This window comes from Tyto alba, unplaced genomic scaffold (genome assembly GCF_018691265.1).
Source record: "Tyto alba isolate M040663 unplaced genomic scaffold, T.alba_DEE_v4.0 Super-Scaffold_1, whole genome shotgun sequence".
NCBI classification, from domain to species: domain Eukaryota; kingdom Metazoa; phylum Chordata; class Aves; order Strigiformes; family Tytonidae; genus Tyto; species Tyto alba.
The window spans coordinates 38,648,393-38,667,644 of NW_024881261.1; the positions used below are offsets into that span (position 1 = coordinate 38,648,393).

Genomic DNA, 19,252 nt, shown 5'->3' on the forward strand with positions numbered 1-19,252 from the left:
TTACACAAACAGGCAAATTCACAATTCCTCTGCTTATCAATATATTATTAAGAAGCGTGACCCAGAAGCTGAAAACAGAGTCAGACTCATTGGCTTCCACCAGACTCTTCTTTTCTCTCCCACATAAGGAAAACAAAAGCATTTCCTAAGAGTTGTCAGAAGGTGACTCTTCCAGCTGGGTTTGTGCTTTGTAAATATTGCTTAAAATGGTGCAAAATGGTGTTTCCTGGTAGAACGTGTTGAAAACTGTTTTGCGTACAAGTAAGGCTGGTGTTATCCAAATCAACATGAATTTGAGGAAGATGTTCCCTACGTCAGCAAAACGGAAAGTTCTCAGGGGAAAAGAAGAAAAATTACATCTTCTCATTGTCACCAGGCAGAAAGTTTCTAGCTCCTTCTGACTATAAAATAAAGCAATGAATGTCAGGATGTTGGGATTCTTGGCTTGGAAGAGTCACCAGAAGGTGGATAAGCCACAGCGGCAGGGTTCATTGCTCGACCCACCACGTGGTCCCATCCGAGCACACCTACTCTTGTTAAACGCTCGTGTCCAGGAGGGAGCTGAGCTGCTATCCAGGTGTTTGCAGCTGGGAACACAAGCATAGAGAGGTCAGAGCCCACAAAGGCAACGAGGAGTCAAGTTCCACTGAATTGCTTGTTGCTGGAAACCCGCATGAGTGAGGCACCTGGGAGACTCAGGGTCTGAGGGCCATGCCCAACTTCTGCAAGGACCTCAACATATTTTACCTAAATCCTACATGCTTTCCTGATCACTGGATTGGCTTGTTTTCCTCACTTGACAGAGTAATATTAATCCAAACCAAGCACAGCAGTTTAATGAGCCTTTTCCCCCTCTTTTTTACTTCACCTTTTTTTTTTTTTTTTTTTTTTTTTCCCCAAATAAAAGGAGACTCAGAAGTCGAACGAGAAACCAATAATTACTGTCACTGGTCCAACTTTAGTTGCTCTTCTCCATCAGTTCAAGAATTTCTTTGTATACTTGTTCGTATGCTTGCATACCCCAAAGGAAATCAAAATGGACGAATTCGGGAATGTACTTTTTGTATACCACATTGGTTATACGAGGCAATGTGACGTTTACATCTTCGGGGACTGAAATCCAGTCCCTGCCACCATACCATGCTGCAACCGGGGCTTTCATATTTTCCAGCTTGTAGAAGGGAGGTGTGGTCTGGAAAACAAATAGTGTGACTTGAGAAAGGAAAGCCTGGGAGGCCGCAGGCAAGTAAAAAATTCAAAATATTCCTGAGTGCTGCTTGGAATCTCTCCCCTAACTCAATAAACAGTACAGAAACTACCACCAGAGATCCTGACTATGCCTTGGGCTCCTTTGCTTTTCATCAGAGGGTCAAAAAGTCATCACTGAACAACATCACAGACCTCTTTTTTGTAAGAAAGATACAAATCTGTTTGACCATATAAGGTAAATTCCCTAAATCTGGTAAAATTCAGTCTCAGCCACTGCAATATTTTAATTGTAATTTTACGTTTTCCTTTTTATTTCTATTTTCTATTAAAACTGATAAATGAGAATGGGTTTCTCTTACCTGGTTGTAATGAAGCATGTTGTCACTGCCGTAATCATAACATTTGAATTCCCCTGTTTGATAGAGCTGGAAAAGGAGAAGAGCTGTGTTTACTGTCCATGAATTAAAGGGGACCATGAGAAAGGTAAAAGAGGTGACTGGGGAACTGCACTGCCCTCTCTTGCCACTAAGGCCTGAAGATGCTATTTGTTATGTGTGATGTTGTCTGTTGGGAGGAGAGCTCAACTCCCAGGAAGATCTCAGCATGGCCTGCAAGACTGCCTGGCACTGCTCATACCCTTCATCCCTCCTCTCTCGGGTGGCTGGCGAGCTGCAGAATGTCGATGGCTGGAGGCGGGCACCCCAGAAACCCACCGTGCATTTTGTGTACAACCAGGAGCTAGCCTCAAAGAAGGCACAAATCTGACCTTTGGGCAAATTTCCTTTGTCTGTCACAGCCAATGTCTACAACAGAAGTATATGAATCTGTGCATGTTTTCAATGGTTAGTTGGCTCTACTGACTCTCAGCATTTAGCCTTTACTCCAGCATCTCCTGTGCTGGGTTATTACCAGATTTTGCTTCCATCTCCTACCAGCTTCAAAGACTCCTGATCATCTTTCACTGAAAGTCATGCCCAAAAGAACTGCATTTGCCCCAGTGTTTCACGCCAACTTTCCCCTTTCTAGTATAGCTCTGCAGGGAGAGCAATGGAGAATTATACCCGAGCACTGAGAAGAGGTCCTCAGTAGCTGAGAGAAGAGAACATGGGCCATAGTTTCATATGATCTTATTCTGCAGCAGGAAATATTACCTGGCGCCAATGTAACATGTTTTTTAGGGATGTTGAATCAGGGTAGTGGGACAGGTAGACATCTATGCGGCTCTGCAAGAAACCATTGGAGACTTTTATTCTCTGCATGGAGGGAAATCCCATTAGAAATAAAACTGACTGTGTTCAGTAGCCACACAGGTCTTTCACTCACACAGGCTAGCCATTTGTACAAACCGCTTTGTCCTAGCTCTCTGAAGCTCACATGCCACATGAACACATGCTGCAGACAGCAACACGAAGGGTGCTGTAGAGCTCCCTCCAGTAAGCCAAGCAATTTGCACGGGACGCTGGGTCATGTTATGAGTCTAAGTCATTTTCAAACCACGAAATAAAGCCTTGCGTCTTGTGCACAGGATCCTTTCGCAAAGACAGTGTGCAACTCCTCACAGCATCTCTACATGTTGTTTCTAATCCATTTCCTCATTGGAATATTAAGAAATTACACCAACACTTTCCTTGAGAAACAGTGGCCCAGCTCCAACTCCATCCATGATCAAGCTGTTATTGGTTGGTACTTTACGTGAACCTGTCTCCAATTTTACTCACGAGCAGCTTGTGGCAGGATCTGGATCTTGAAATCTTGTCTGGCCTCAAGGAATTAGCCCTTCCCCAAGTGAGTGGGGCACCCCTGGGTCCATCCAGCTCACCTGGACATGTCCCTGTGGTGTGGGCCCTGGTGGGAGTGGGGTCGGGCCAGAGACCCCCACTCTGGTACCTCCAGCCTGGACTTTTCTATGGCTCTGTGACAGGGAATAGCTCTGATCTGGGGATAAATATGTTTTAAGGGATGATAGACTGAGGCCCCACCTCTCCTAGTAGTGGATCGAAGGGGAACTCATTCCATAAGTGCCCATTTTGATATTAAAACGCATGTGAAATTACAAATCACTTAGTGAAAGAGAAACCCTGGGTGAGCCCTGAGCACTGGATGAATTTCTGTGCTCTCCCCTTTGGCATCATCCTCGTGGGGGAGACAACGTGACTGGTGGACACATGACCTTGTGCACACTTTGGGATTCCCTCTGGTACCGATGCAAGAGTGTCACAATGGCCAACTCAATGGTCAGGTTGCAAAATGCTGATGCAATGACCAGATTTGTTTACGAATCGAAGAGGCAAGGGGCCAGGTGAAGGCAGCTAGTTGACAACTTGGACTCAAACAACGGATCACTTAAAAAGTAAGCTGGAATGTACTTACCACATTTAAACTGTTGGTAAACCCGCCAGGCAAGTAAAGGACCAGGGAGCAAAGGCTTTTAAAGATGGAGTAGCTGCATAGACTGGAAATCATTTGCTTCAAGATCTCACCCTTATCGAAGACCACCGTGTGCCCTAAAATGAGCTAAGAAAGCCAAAGGCGTTGATCAGGGTGGTTCCTGTTCCTCTTTTCCCTCTAGACACTCCCACCTCTGCTCACCCCAGAAAGTTGCTGTCTTCCTTGCCACAGCTTTGCTGTGCTTTGTAATTTTGGCTTTTCAGAAATGGCCATGGCCCTGGAAAAGCACTGATCTTCCTAGAAGAGGTTTCTCCTAGGAGGATGGACCCAAAAACACCATCTAGAAATGCCTCTTCTCTGATGAGGGCTGGACAGGAGGATGCTTTACACTGTTCAACGCCCCACAAGCTCAAGAGAGTAGACACAAATGTACCTGCTCAATGCAAAGGGCAAAGAGAGGACAGGGAAATGGAAGTGATGTGCAAACACTGCATGTCTCGGGTGACGAGACCTTCCCATTCCCTCCTTCCCTTTTACTCCAGATAAGCGTGTGGTGAGGACGTACCTTAACCATCCCCTCGGGAAGGTCAAACACCCTTACCAAGGGTGACCTCATATTTGAGTTTGTGGTGATAGGAGCCAAGGCGAAAAACATCTTGATTTTGCGATCCAGCTCAGGAATGGATGAAAACGCAATGAAACCTGTGGGAGAGAGAAGGAAGCAGACCCTGCCCTGTTATTTCCGAAGGAGTTGTTTACTCCTTGGTGTATGTGACCATCAAAAGGCCCCTTGGAGGTGACTCTAACAGATTGGTGACTTGACCCGAAGCATTTGCTGCTGATGCGTTTCAGCTCCCAGCTTGACTGCTCATCCCAGCTGCAGCTCCCCACAAGCCCTTCCTGGGGCTCTGGCAGCAGTGGGATGCACAAAAAGCCATTTTTGCAACCGTTTTGGGGCACTCGCTGCTCAAAACGGTTCCGTTAGAGCAAACAGAGATTTTTACCTGCTCGTTTTCCTTTGTTGTTTGGATGTGTCTGGACGTTACCCTCCCTGTCCAGGCTCTCAGAAGAGCACTCCCAAACGGAGGATACACAGCTAATGTGACTCTGACAGTGATCTGATCTCCTTTTAAGTACCTGTGGTGGTGCCTTGAGAGTAACCCACAAAGTATAACTGCTCCTGTCCGGTCTTCTGCAGAATATAGTTGATTGTTGCTGGAAGGTCATACATGGCCATCTCATGAAAGCTGCAGTGGAGACAGGCAAGCGACGAAATTACTGTTGCTGATTTTGGAAGCGATGGGCAGGACACAGCAAGTAGCACCACGACTATTTGGGGAGCAGGCAAGGGCTCCGGCAGGTATTGACACCCCGACGGCGACTTGGTGGTGTCAGTTTATGCCTGCTGGCAGATGGTGCGACTGTCAGTGGTGCTGCTCCTCTGGCCTGGGGACTCTGCTGAGGGTATCAGGTACCTGCCCACCCTGCAGTTTCACAGAAAATACCTGTAATCTGAGTATTCCTGGTGGTGAAACTCAAACTCTTTGTGCTTTCGCGACCAGCTGTTCCCCCGGCTGTTTCCAATCCAGACGTCGTAGCCGGCGTCAGCGAGGATGAAGCCCAGGCTGCTGTTGGGCAAGTTGGTTACCCAGTTACTTCCCTCCAACACCAGGCCATGCTGCAGGAGGACTGTGGGCTTTGGAACTGAAGAAAGAAGAAGAGGATCATTTTTTCTGACCGCTAGCAAAATTGACTGTTCACATCCAGGTATTGCTTTGGCAGCAACCCTCTGGGGAAGTGACACCAGTGCAGGGAGGTAGATGGTCACCCGTGTCCTCAGCCTCTTTGGAGAGGTGCTTTGGAAGTAGGCGCTTTGGTCATCCCAGGGCAGAGAAAATTGATATATCGAAGCTGAAAAGTAAGGTTGGACTCCACACTGAGTGGAGCTTAGTAAATTATGCTCCCAGGAAGAAAGAAACTGAGCCCCGTGTCTGTCTGGACACTGTCTATGGCCTTTGCATGGAGACCACCCTCCTCACAATGCCTTTTGTTTGGCTCAGGTACTCTGGATCTGACCAGAAGACACTGACAACCCAGCAGAGTCTAAGCACCTCCCATGGCACAGCAACACCGTGATGCCCCATTGCAAGAAACACTGGTACCGGAGGGGTCAAGGGCATCTTCTTCACCCACTTGTGCCCACTTTAAGCCATATAGGCAAGTCTCAGCTCCCCAGAACAAACTTAAGATCTTTTTTACAAAGGACTGGGAAGCCTGAAGTACTGTGGAAAGAGAGTGGAAGAGAGATTATGGAAAGGTTTAGTTTGGAAAGGACCTCTGGAGGTGTCTGCTCCAATCCCCTGCTCAAAGCAGGTCCAACTTCACAGCCACAACAAGGTCATTGCGAGGATATCAGAATTCACATGATAGGGTGACCACAGGTCGTAGCATGAAAAAGTTGAAATGAAAGTGACTTTCCCTTCCTTTTTTTTTTTTTTTTTTTTTTTTTCCCCCTTTGTTTCCTCTTTTTTCTGTTGTTTTTTTGACCCTCAAGATAAGACTCACATTTCCACTCTGGACAGCAGAGGACAAATTGTCCTGAATGGAGATCTGGCTTTTTACACCTGTGTGCCATGTTCATACACCAGTCCTCTTGTTTCCCAGGAGAGAGACACCCTGACAAGAAAGGAGCATCACCCCTTCCACTTTGAAACAGCTGTTCAAGTGAAGAACAGAAAGGAGCCAAAATGGTGAGATGGCATTGGATTGGACCTGTAGGGTTTTTTGCTGACAAATGGTGCTTTGCTGCTCCACTGGCTGGCTTAGAGCTGGGATAAAGCCTGGGGCAAGATTTCTCTGTCCCATTCATTGTCCTTATCTTTTCCTTCCTCTTTGGAGCAGATACTCTCGGAACAAGAAGGCTGGTGTTGGTGGGCACCTGCATTTCTCCTGCTCCCAAGGCTAATCCAAGCGGGAAAGTTGTCTCCTTGAGGGCCCATCCCATGATGAGGCAGCCCTGACCTACTCCAGCCCAGCGAAGCTCTCGGGAGTCAAGGTCCCTGGATGAGGCAGAACTTCTCATGGCACTTACGGGGACAGAACATGCTGGAGCCTTGTGCCTCTGCTTCATGGGAGGTGCTCACGCTTCCTGCGTTGTCTCTGCCATGAGGAATCCTCTGCACGGTGAGGTAGTAGCCATCTTTTGTCACCACTTCATGCTCCTCATAGGGGTACCCATGGTAGCGGACAATTTCACCCTACGGGAAGGAAAGGACAGCGTGGGAGGACGGGTCCCCAGGGAGGTGGGGGGTCTCTATCCTGGAGGGTGTCAGGGCTTGGCTGGGTGAAACCAACAGTGGTTGCCCTGAGCTGGTGGTGATGACTCCTGCTGTCAGCAGGAGGGTGGAGTAGGGACCTCCTAAGGTCCCTTCCACCAACGCTGCAGTGATGTCATGACTTCAGCTAAAATTTTTGGCAGGCGTGAGTTTCCCTCACCCCCTGAGCAGGTCTGGCAAAGGAAGACCCAGTGCCACTTTTCGTGTTGCAATCAACGTTTATGGAGAGCAGGGAAGCAACAACAGTGAAGCTCCAAACCTGAGACAGCTGAATTGACCAAGCCTGTTCACTTGGACCAAACTTCCCCGTAAATGTCTGCCATAAATCTCTGTGCACTTAAGCACAGGGAGACGAAAGCTCTAATAAAACCCTGTTACCAAACCCTGCTGAAGGTCCATACTCAGAGACCATGGGTCCTCCCCAGATGATGGCAGCATAGGTGGCTTGCATGCCCCAGTTGGAAATGAAGGGAGAGAAGTCAGTTACTTACAACATCCATGGACGTCTCGGGACTTGCATCTGACGTTTCACTGATGCACATTAAATAAGCAATGGTCACAAACAGCCACTTCATGGTGCTCTGCAAAACATTGTCAACACGATGAGCGTGAGAGACACTGATGGTAGTGACACAGAAGCCCCAGAGTGCACACACTTCACTTGGCACGCGCTACAATTCTGTTAGTATATCAGTCTGACCACTCAACAGGTGAAATAATTTTAAATTTGAAAACCTCTAACTGGTTCTAAAAATGACTCATTTTGCTTATCTTGAACAATGGCCAGAGTCCAAACTCCATCACATTTTAATCACACATTCTCCATCAGATCCTTGTAGTCAGAAAAATTCACGTGTATGTATGCAGCTATATGTGCCTAGGCAAATTTGGTTTTTGAGGGGATGATTATAAACTATTTATTTAAAATGATGGCACAGATAGTCGGAAGAATAGATTATTTGGTTAAACTGTTAGCTGAACTAATTAGGAGTAAACCACCCAGTTTTAAGTGGCAGGAACATGGAGGTTTTGCTCCTAACATGAAATCAAATAATGCTATTTGGTTAGACTCTCCTTATAGCTGAAAGAGATCCTGGGACACACCTGAGCTGTTTTAGCAAACCTGAGCGAGATAATGTCCCAGGAGATGCACTGTTCTTCCTGGGAAGGGTTTTGCTGCCATTTTATTTGTTGGAGACAACAAATTTGCAAGAGAAATACTGCTTCAGCTTTTGTGTGACCCACTTAAACAGTTAAATTGCACAGTGCTCATAGCAAGGAGCCCTGCCAAATCCCTGCTGAAGGCATGTGCCCGTGCTGGGCTGCGTGGGAAGCAGTGGCCGTGGCCAGATGCCAGCGCCAGGTATCTTGCATCCACCTCATTGCTTCCCTGCAGATATCTTCCCGGGGAAAGAAAGGAGAACTGCGAGCAGGTTTCTGTTGCTTCCCTGATAGCCCTCACGGTCCCCTCTCTCTTCTGCTGGTGCAGCCGGCCTCCCATGCTGCAGGAGGAGGTTTTGCAGGTGGGGAGAAGGTCGCCTGCTCCCTTTGCTGTCCCTGGAGCGGGTACGTGGAGGGTCACACGGGCACTGCCGCTCTGCTGGAGGGGACCTCGGGATACCCCTTGTCCACCCTCCTGCTCAGAGCGGGGTATTGCCAGCATGAGGTCGGGGTGGCTGTGGCTTGGTTCAGCAGAGCCCTGACCCTGACACCCCACCTCCCATGGCTGCTCCCCACTTTGGGGAAAGAAGGGTTCCCCACCTCCTCCCTGACCCCCCCTGGGCTGCGATTCAGGGCTGAGACCCCTCCTTGCATTGCCTGTCGCTCCCGACATCCCGGCTGAGCAGCAGGGCTCTCTTTCCCCCGGGGAAGGCAGCTGAGGGATCATTCCAAGATGTTTCTGAGGTGCACGCAGGTCTCTGGGACACGCAGGCACAGCAAGGATGGCAACACAGCCATTCGGCAGCTGCCTGGCCCCAGGAGGCTCTGGTCTCATTACTTTTAAGACTGAGCCTTTCGGAAAAGCAAGGAGAGGCAGGAAGCATTCTTGTGGCATAATGTCAGGAGAATAGCATGCAAATTCAAGGGAAGTGCCTTGCCCAGGACGGCCCTTTCCTCCCAACAGCCAACCTGCAGAAATATTCCCTTTGTGCAGGGTCCCTCAGCTCAGCAGACCTTGATTGCTCCCAGTGACCTCCGAGAGGTGCAGCGGGGTGAAACCTCTTCCACCAGCAGCACGGTCCTGGCCCCCGAGCGCTCCCACTCCCCCTCCCACGAGCCAAAGCAACTTTTCTTCCGACCCAGGACTTCTGGGGAAGCCCTGCTCTCCCGTCCACAGAGCTCTTCAGCTACCTACAGCTGTCTCCTGATGTCCCCAGGGATGGCCCTTTGCTGGCAGCCTGTGCAAAGGCAGAGGCACCCAAGAAGGAAGAATTACCTGTCGCGGTCCGGGGGCTGCAGCAGGCGAGGTGTGGGTGTCTTTCTTCCTCATGTCAGCCAAGCAGGAGGTCCCTGCCGCCCGAGCACACCGCTCTCACCCACCAGGCATTGGGATGTTATTCCCTCTGCTCCACGCATTCGGGAGCATCACAGGCTGCCACTCCCTCTAATCCTTCCTCCTGCAAACATGTAATTTACCTGAGGGCTGGAATCTGCTCTGAAAGGAGACACCCTTCCTACCTGGGCTCTCTTGGGAATGTATTAGTGGCACTACAGAAGAGTTGAGAGCTGTAGAAAATTGGTTATTTCCACTCGATGCAGCACAGTATCGTCTGACATCTCCAGGGACCCCTGTGGATGGGAGGACGTGCAGCCTCTGGACCACTCTCCATCTGCACCGGGGCTGGCTTTGGTGCGTGGGGCTGGCATTGGTGCACAGCTCTGGCACTGGTGCACGGGGCTGGTGTTGGTGCACAGAGCTGGTGTTTGTGTAGGGGGCTGGCACTGGTGCGAGGGGCTGGTGGTGGGGTTGGCCTTGGTGCGAGGAGCTGGTGTTGGTGCATGGGGCTCAGCAGCGTCCGTGGGGCTGCTGCTGGTTCTCTGGGTGCTGCGGGGCGCCAGCCTAGCTCACCCCCCAGAAAGCTCCTGTGGGGAAGCCACCCAGCTCTGCTCGGCTCTTCTTGTTGCCTCCTGGCAGGTAATGATCCCCTGCCTGGAGATGCAAACCCTCCCAGTCCCCATAATGAGTGCCTGTGGCAGTGCAGACCCCCTGGGTCATGTTGTGATGCCAGGACCAGCCAACACTGTGTTCTTGCCTTGGCTGCAAGTGCAGTGAGCTGGGGTCATCTGGCACTTTCTTGTCTTTTATGTAAGTGCAGGGAGTGGGGACAATTAGGTGCTCCCTAACTGTACCCAAAACTCCTGCTGCCTGACAGTGAGTGAGGACAATTAGTTGCTCCCTGAGTGTACCTGAACCTACCTGAAGCTACCCTAACCTCCTGTTGCCTGGGAACTGTACCTAAAACTCCTGCTGCCTGGATTGTAGCCTGCTCTGGAAGATGGTATCAGAATTACCTGGCAAGAATTGTGGCCAAAATGAAAAAAATACTGACCGAAGTCTATCATCTATAAAGTGAATGCTATAAATAGCGATCCTCAGTGACACTTTTTGGGGTCTCTGGGATAGCAGCAGGCTGGGACTTGGTATCTCCCTCTGAGTTGGGATGCCTCTCAGGGCCGATTTCACGAGGATTTCCAAGAATAGATTTTGTAAAGATTTCCAAGCTGAGAGATGCCAACAAAGACAAAGGGTTCAGAGATCACCTGCTGACACATAATGATGAAGGAGAGCAATGAGTAATTCACTACAATCAGATTTCATGAAGTTCCAAAGGTCATTTAGTCCCAATAATTTACTCTCACAGGTTAACCTTTATACCTCTGTCTGCGTGTGCATTCAATTTAGGAGACTTTATAATGTTAATTATAACAAATTTTATTAAATCACCCTGATAATTAGCCAATGATTAAGTATTGTGAAAAAGCATTCAACCTAATCTTGTGGTTTACCATAACAGTGTTAATAAATCTTAAAAATTGCTGCTACCTCAAAACTGTGTAGGATCCATAATCAATCATTCCCTAACAAATTGGCGTAATAACAAGATGTTTTCCTTCCCCTTCATATTGATTCTATTGATATAAACTATTGAACACATCTGGGACTAAGTCTGGATCCAGCTGCACCTAGACTCCTCTCTGAAAAGGAGTTTAGAAAACAAGGGGGTCCAGTCTGAACCTCATGACTCAATGGGAGGGTCTCCCTTACCATTTTTACGTCTTCGGTCTCTGTATAAATAGTTTCAAAACAATTCTTTCCTTTGTATGTTACTCTAAGTAACAGAGTGAGCCTTGCCATAGAACTTTGTTAAGTTGTACTTTTACAAAATAACATTAAGATCACTTTTGCACAATATCACAGTTTGTGCAAAATCACAAATTCCCTTTGACTAATTCTTTAAGTGGTCTAGGACACTCTTCCATGACACTTCTGGGGGCGCTTTTTAGAGAATGAAAAAGAAACCCATCCGTGGGGAGGGAAGAAGCTGGGGATGAAGCCACCTTCCACGCTCACCGGCCGTTGTGTGCAGTTTCGGTGGGAGGACGTGTCTTTTCTTACTGAGCACAAAGGGTGCCTGTCTGGTCCATGGTGAGAGGTGACTTTCTCTGCTGGGTGTCTGTGCCCACCCAATTTTCAGTTACCTCCACCTGGTCAATTATTTCCACGTGTGCTTATCACAGCCCTCGTTAGGTTTTTTTTTTTGCCCATCCTGCACTTCTCCCACAGACTCCAACCCTTCCCAACTGGCAACGCCTTTGGCCAGCAGCTGCCCGGTGGCTGAGGAGCTCCCTGCGGGGACGGCGAGGGGTGCCGTGGGCGGTGGGTGTCATTTTTGGCAGCGCTGCTTTCGACGCTGCCGCTCTGCTCCTGGGCAGCATGCCCACGCACCGGCACGCCGCAGCCACCCGGTGCTGGCTTCGTGGGCTCCTGTCACCTCTCCTGGTGTCGATACCCCCCAGGGCTGGCCAAGCTGATCTTGCTGAAATGCAACCGTGCGTTCTTTGGAAAGCCTAAATAATTCCACCTTGATTTGAAGGTGTAATGACTGTTTTTTACTAAAGACTAGCTGGAGGCAGTGCCAAAATCCCTCCCATCCCGGCTCACCCTCGCGTGAGTGCTGACTCAGACCTGAGCGTGTCTTTTCCCCTGCAGGGAGAGGAGAAAAGGTGGAAAATCGGGATCAAATATGCCAAGACAGGAAATCATTCCCCCTTCCTCCCAGCATATATTAACTCCAACATAACTTGCCTTCATTTTGGGGACAGGACATCAGAGAGGTTCCTGGTGGAGCTATGGCCACTCCTGGTCCTTGCATCAAGTCTGGGGCCACGTTACTTCCCCTATTACTTGAGTCTGATGGAGAGAGAGCAGAGCAGGAGCTGAGCCTCCAGCAAGGTGTTCCCAGAGATTTCCAGCTCGCAGACCATGACACGCTGCAGGATAGAGACTCTCCAGAGAGGATCCAGCGTATCTACTGAGGCTTTGTGCACCACCGGGATGCATATGTGCCCCTCGTCCCATCCCCTCACCCCTCTGTGCACCAGTCCCAGCTGGTATCCCACCACTGCCAGTGTTCCAGCCCTTAGGATACTCCCCACCTCTCCCACAGCACTGATAAATTTGGGCTGGGAGGCCCCCAGAATGTCCTTAATTCAGGGTGAATTACTACATGCACTATTAAGGCATAAGTGAGTCAAGAAAACCAGACTCAATCAGATCTCAAAGCATCATAATTTTCTCGCTGACAGACTTATCTGCCGCCTGCAGAATGGAGACCTGTGCATACTGCAGCGCGCAGCTGGTGGGAGGTCTGGTCTGCCTTGGCATCCCCAGCCAGGCAGAGAGGTGTAGAAGGGTGTTTATGTCGGGCAGCTGCAAGCTCGGCCCAACATCTGGCCCTGAACGGGGACAGGCTGCAGCATGAAGCACGTATCGGGTATCAGCTAGTGAGGGAGATGGTGTAGGGGGCTTGTTAGGCTCGGCACCCCAGCACAATCCAGGCTTTCATTCTGGAGAGTGAAGGTCAATACTGGAGAAAGTATATATTCCTCTTATCTGTCCAAAAGCAATTAAAAACATCCATTTACAAAACTGGGATAAAACTTAAGAATTCTGAGCTTAAAAGCCAAGCTTATTTCCTAGGTTTAAAAATGTATTTTAAATACATTAGATAATAATACAATACAATACAATACAATACAATACAATATAATGCAATAATATAATAATATAACACAACATAACATAACATAACATAACATAACATAACATAACATAACATAACATAACATAACATAACATAACATAATATAATATAATATAATATAATATAATACAATATAATATAATATAATATAATATAATATAATATAATATAATATAATATAATATTATATTATAATATAATATAATACAATACAATACTATACTATACTAACTATAAGATAATAAATATAATAAATATAATATAATAAATATTGTAATATAATATAATATAATATAATATAATATAATATAGTCCAATATAATATAATATAGTATAGTCTAATATAATATAATATAGTATAATATAATATGACATCCTTCTATGATAAGGTCACCTGCCTGGTGAATGAAGGGAAGGTGGTGGATATATTTTTCTGGAATTTAGTAAGGTTTTTTATACTGTCCCTCACAGCATCCTTCTGTACCATTTGTTCAACTGTGAGGTGAGCAGGTTCAGAGGACACTGAGTGAAGAACTGGTTGAAGGGCAGAGCTCAAAGAGTTGTAGTGAATGGGGCTACACCTGACTGCTGACCGGTCACCGGCGGTGTTCCTCAGAGCTCAGTCCTAGGGCCAGTGCTGTTCAATAGGTTTATCAACAATCTGAATGCAGGAGTTGAATGTACCCTTAACAAGTTTGCTGATGCTACCACACTGGGAGGTGCTGTTGACTCTCTTGAGGGACAAGAGGCCTTGCAGAGCAACCTAGACAGATTGGAGTATTGGACAATGCTAAATGGGATGAAATTTAACAAATCCAAGTGCCGGATTCTGCACCTAGGACAGAGTAAACTGGGAGAGGAGTGGCTGGGGAGCAGCCCTGCAGAAAGGAGTCTGGGGGTGCTGGTGGGCAGCAGGGTCAGTAGCAGTCAGCAGCGTGCCCTGGCAGCCCAGAGGGCAAACCGCACCCTGGGGTGCATCAAACGCAGCGTGACCAGCCGGTCAAGAGAGGGGATTGTCCCGCTGTGTTCCGCGTTGGTGCAGCCTCACCTGGAGTATTGTGTGCAGTGCTGGGCCCCACCATTTAAGAAGAATGTGAAGGCCCTTGAATGTGTCCAGAGGAGGGCAACAAAGCTGGTGACAGGGCTGGAAGGCATGTCCTGTGAGGAGCGGCTGAGGGCTCGGGGTCTGTCTCGTTCAGAGAGGAGGAGGTGACCCCACTGCTCCCTGCAGCTTCATGAGGAGGGGACGTGGAGCGGGGAGCGCTGAGCTCTTCCTGGGATCCAGGGACAGGATGCGTGGGAATGGTTCAAAGCTGCACCTGGGCAGATTCAGACTTGACATTAGGAAGAATTTCTTTACTGAGAGGGTGGTCAAACACTGGAATAGGATTCTTAGAGAGGTGGTTGATGCCCAAGCCCGTCAGCATTTAAGAGACAATGCCCTTAACAGCATGCCTTAACTTTTGGTCAGTCCTGAACTGGTCAGGGAGCTCGTGCCGGTGCCTCTGGGGCCCTTGCTGTGCTCCTCTGAGCAGCGCCCGGCCTCGGTGCCTCCAGGACCCCTTTGGTCAGGGGGAGATGCTGGGTTCCCTTCGCCTCCTCATCTCCATCTGAGCATGCCTCTCCTCTCATGCCTTGGCCTCCACCCACCATCACCAGGGTGTGCCTGGGCTTACTCTGATTTGGGGGTGTCTCATTAGTTCCTGGGAACCCAAAGCTGGATACAGCATCATGATTTTGCCTCTCCGGTGCCAAGCAGATGGAATAACCCACTCCCAGAGCTTGCATCCAGGCACGCATCTCCTCTTGAGGTAGCGGGAGGGCCAGGTGAAGAGTCATCCTTCCTGTGGAGCAGCCAAGTCTGTCTGGGAAGAGGAGTTAAAGAGGTGGGGCAGGGGCTAGAGAAATAGCTGGAGTTGGCACAGGGAGGGCTGTGGGCTCACAGCTTGTGCAGAGAGGCATGGAGGGTCTCAGGCATTTCTGGAGAGGATGTGAAAGGAAGGCGCTCTGAAGGACTGGGGAAGACTCGTCAGGCTTTGCCGCAAGACACTGAGGTAGATGAGCATGAGCCTGGGGGCCAGAAGCTGCCTGTGAAGACACAGGGAGCGTGGGCAGAGCTGGGTCTAACTCCTTTCCACCTGCTGCCCTTGGTGGGGAGTGTCCCTGCCTGCTTCCTGGTGGGAGCTGCTTTGGCTGCATCTGGGGGCTTTCTGGGGAGCTTTGCAAGAAGAAGATCTGTGCAGGTCTGCCTGCAGAGCTCTGTGCATCTCAGGTGTCTGAGCCTGCTCTGGTGACAGCAGATCACACCGGGGATGGTATGTGAGCACTGCAGAGAGCAACAGCTTGAAGGTCATGAGCTGGGCTAGGGAGGAGCAGGGTTTGGAGAGCATCCCCACAGCCACTGCAGACTCCAGCATGGTTGGAAGTAGGAGGTAAGACTTTGAGGTGTCACTGAATTAGTATTGGATGCCCAAGCCATGGTGGTGGGGAAGTCAAGGGACAAGGCTCTCATCTGCTGGTGCAGGCTGTCCCTGATGCTGGAAGTGATGGGGGAAAGGCAGCTTTCGGTTGGGACAAGGTTGGGATCCAGGTTTTATGGGAAGCCTTGGTCTTTGAATAATGACCAAATATAAGAGCTCTTTCCAGCCCATCTTTATGCAGTGGGCAAGGTAGTTCTGGTGTCTGCTCTGGATTCTGCCACCTGCCTAGGAGACACCTATGCAACTGTTGGCTCCTGCTGCTGGTTATCAGATGCAGTCTTCCCTCATACCCCAGCCACATCCCCATGTCTCTGAGCAATGCACAGTGGCCCGAGTCCAGCCCATGTGCGCTGGGGATGAGCTGGTGTCAGCCCAGCTGTGCAGCTTGTACACCCTGTGACATCTTTCCTCCTTTTTCAGCTGAAAGTAGTGTGGGGTGCCATCTACAGCCACCTTCTCACAATAACTGTTGGGTGGCACTCAGGTGGCCGCCAGTGTTAATGAATGCATCCCTAAATAAAAGGACTCAAAATACATTTTTGCTGCGGGGCTCGCAGGGTCCTGGAAGAGCAAGACATGACCTGTCAGCTTGACCAGGAGCCAAGCTGCTGCAGTTGTATGTCAGAAGCCTTGAGGTCCCCAGGGAAGCAGCAGAAGGTTGTGAAGGATTCTGGGGGCAGTGGGGAGAGCCACAGGTATCACAAGAAGACCAGTCTCAGCATGTTGTTAGATGTGCCATGACCATGGGCTGAGCTGCCCAGAGCTGCCCAGGAGCTGGGGACAGCTTTCCAATGCCTGGAGGTGCCCAACAAATGTGTGTACCCCAGGATTTGGGGTGCTGGGGAGGCTGGCACTGCCACCCCAGAGCAAGGTGGCTCTGCTGTGGTTGCTGGAGTCTGTCTTACCCCTTGCCCTGTTCCCTCCAAGGACAGACTCATCACCTGTTATCTGATAACAACTTCTGCTTTACAGGAAACACCTCCAGGCTGATGGCCAAGCTGCCAAGGGGCACCTGGTCCCTGCAGGTAGGAGTTACCAGTTATGCCTCACCAGCCTCTCGTCCAAAGACTTAACCATTGATCTGTTGTGAATGCCAAGCTAACATGCTCTGTTCTTTCTTGGGTGCCACGTTTTGTTCCTGGAATAAAAGAATGAGCAGCCTTTGGACCTGGTGGTCAGCATCTTACTGGCACTGATGGGTTGTAATGGTCTCTTACTGGACCAGCAGTTAACCGAGAGGGGTGTCTCTGCCCTGCACAGGCTCCTGGAGTTACCCAAAGGTTGAGCTTTGGGCCAAAGCACAGCCCGTACCACCAGCTCTAGCTGTCAGGAAGCTGTGGTATTGGTAATGTACTGGAGGGGAGCATGTCCTGAAGGTCTCAACATTGCTGCTGAGACTCTACTGAGATGAGCTCTTGCCATGCTTCCTCATGAGTCTGCATGGGACCTGGGCCATGGGCAGAAGGCGTGGGATTCAGGAGTCGTGGGAACGAAGAATTGGTGGTTAGCAAAATTGTAAACTGACCCTCAGACTAGAAGGATGGTTGTGGGTAAATAAGGCAAGAGGGCGGAACACCCTGTTGCAAGTGCGAGGAGCTGCAGGTCAGAACAGCACCTGTGGAGCGTGTGATGAGCGAGTGGTCAGTAAGCAGACTAGATCTGGAGGTCAGTAGGATGCTAAAAACAGAAATGGAAGATGTAGACAGTGGTTAATAAATTGGGGGCTTGCATACAGGCTAGTAGCATTGGCTCTTGGCAATGGTCCCCCTTCTCAAACCAGAAGTGAGTTTGTTGTTATTAGGCACGTCGCCCTGATCCCGGCTGGACTGAGACCGGCAAGGAGCGATGCCATCAGTGATGGCAAGTGGGTCTCAGCAGGCACAGAAACCTGAATGCAGCTACTGGGCAGGTGTGGCTGCCCTGTAGGTTTTGAGAAGCTGTAAGGAACAGTCACCACTCTCAATCTACCGAAACAACCACCAGCCATCTACCCCTCATCGGAGGGTTCGCAGAGCCCTACGCAGACACCCTCAGTGTTAGTCATGTTGCATATTTGGTAAGAGTAATGTCTACAACTGATGGAGCAAGGAAGAGACAAAACTTAGTCTTTGCAGTAAATACTTTACACCATAAAGGCACAATTAGGGCCTTACAGGAGGCCTTGTAACCTCACAGGGTCTCCAGGGAAGAGACTGCCACGTGTGAAGATGATGTCTGGGTAGGGAACAGCCGGTCTAGAGGACAGATGGACATTTCTGCTAAGCAGGAGAAGCTTGTGGAACTTGGGCACACTGATACTTGCTTAACTTCTGCGACAAATGTACCCATGTGCCCTCCTTTGTAGTTTCAACAGCCTCTGTGGCACCTGAGGTGACACAGGACCCTTCTTTGTGGAACTGGGTGGCTCAGCGAAGCAGTCCTGTCTGTCCTCCACCTTGCAAAGGCCCTGATAGACTCCTCTGTGGGTGTTTGTTCCACTGAAGACTCTGCTCAGGGGACTTTCTCATCTGTCTAACAGTCCTCTGGTCCAACAGTGTGTGTATGAGCATCTGCTCTTTAGTCTTCCTCAGGCAGGCACCTAGTTTTGGTTGGACAGACCCTTGGAGGTCTCTATTCTCTAACAAGTCTCAAAGCAGGGAGAATTTCCAACTAGATCAGGCTGCTCAGTTCCTGAGCACCTGTTCAGTTTTGAGCGTCTCCAGGGATGGACATCCCACCAACGCTCTGGGCACCTGTTTCAGTGCTTATTTATATCTGCTGAGAATTACTTTCCCCCTAAAATCTGGCTGTAGTGCTGGACCTTTTGCCAACTGTTGATCTTGTTCTGCAGGTCACGGGACAAGAGATAATTTATCCTGTTGGGCTTTCCCAGTACAACACTTTAGGAGTGTTGATACAGGAAATACCATTCCGGTAATGCTGTAGGGCTAGGTAGAAGTCATTAGAGTACAAAAGCATCTTACCCCAAATGGGAGGCTTTTGCGAAATATTCCCCTTTTTAGCACCCAATAATATCTTGCATGGCTTTTGCTCTAGCAATCACATGCTGGTGGCTTTCCCTGCCACTTCTTAACCTTTTACTTGTGTTTACATTCCTCGTGGGGACCTGTGGTTGAGGTTTTCCGTTCAAGGTACAACATCTGGTGTAAAAGGAGCCTTGGATCTTTTTCTTGGTCAAATTGATGATTAAATGCTACTTTGTTCTATGGCACTTCTCAGCATGGTTCCCACTCTCTTTTCTTGCAGGAATGTCCACGTTTGCCTTGCCAGGTCCATGCCTGACGCTGCCTGAAAGGACAATTAGGGCAGGGCATTCCTAGCCTGGTATTTTGCCACCTCCGTGTAGCTGTTTTCAAAACAGGACAGGCTGCGAACATGGCCATCCAGACCAAGCAGGAGTGCAGTGAGCAGCAAGGTTGTCAGCAGAAACGTTTGTAGGTGCTTGAGTCAATGGAAGTGTTCCTACAAGTCTTCCATATTTCTTGTGCTTCCTTTGGGTTTCACTGCAGTTTCTTCAATATCCCAGGTGACACAGAAAAACCCCAAACTAGTTCTGCACTGTGTCCTCTCTGCA

General features: G+C 49.2%; 1 protein-coding gene across 2 annotated transcripts; it reads right to left on the minus strand.

Annotated features, from left to right (window-relative positions):
• Positions 1-895: 895 nt before the first annotated feature.
• LOC104356056 (putative lysosomal acid lipase/cholesteryl ester hydrolase) lies at positions 896-9,526 on the minus strand. Of its 2 annotated transcripts, XM_009967896.3 has the most exons (10): positions 9,370-9,526; positions 7,424-7,513; positions 6,689-6,854; positions 5,103-5,301; positions 4,735-4,844; positions 4,163-4,299; positions 3,580-3,723; positions 2,361-2,432; positions 1,569-1,634; positions 896-1,192 (listed from the first exon to the last, which is right to left on the minus strand). In XM_009967896.3, exons 1-10 carry the CDS (start codon positions 9,421-9,423, stop codon positions 959-961), a joined length of 1,272 nt encoding a protein of 423 aa, XP_009966198.2. In that variant the 5' UTR covers positions 9,424-9,526; the 3' UTR covers positions 896-958. The 2 variants fall into 2 exon arrangements, with proteins under 2 accessions (XP_009966198.2, XP_032842600.1); XM_032986709.2 differs by lacking the exon at positions 2,361-2,432.
• Between the last annotated feature and the right edge of the window lie 9,726 nt (positions 9,527-19,252).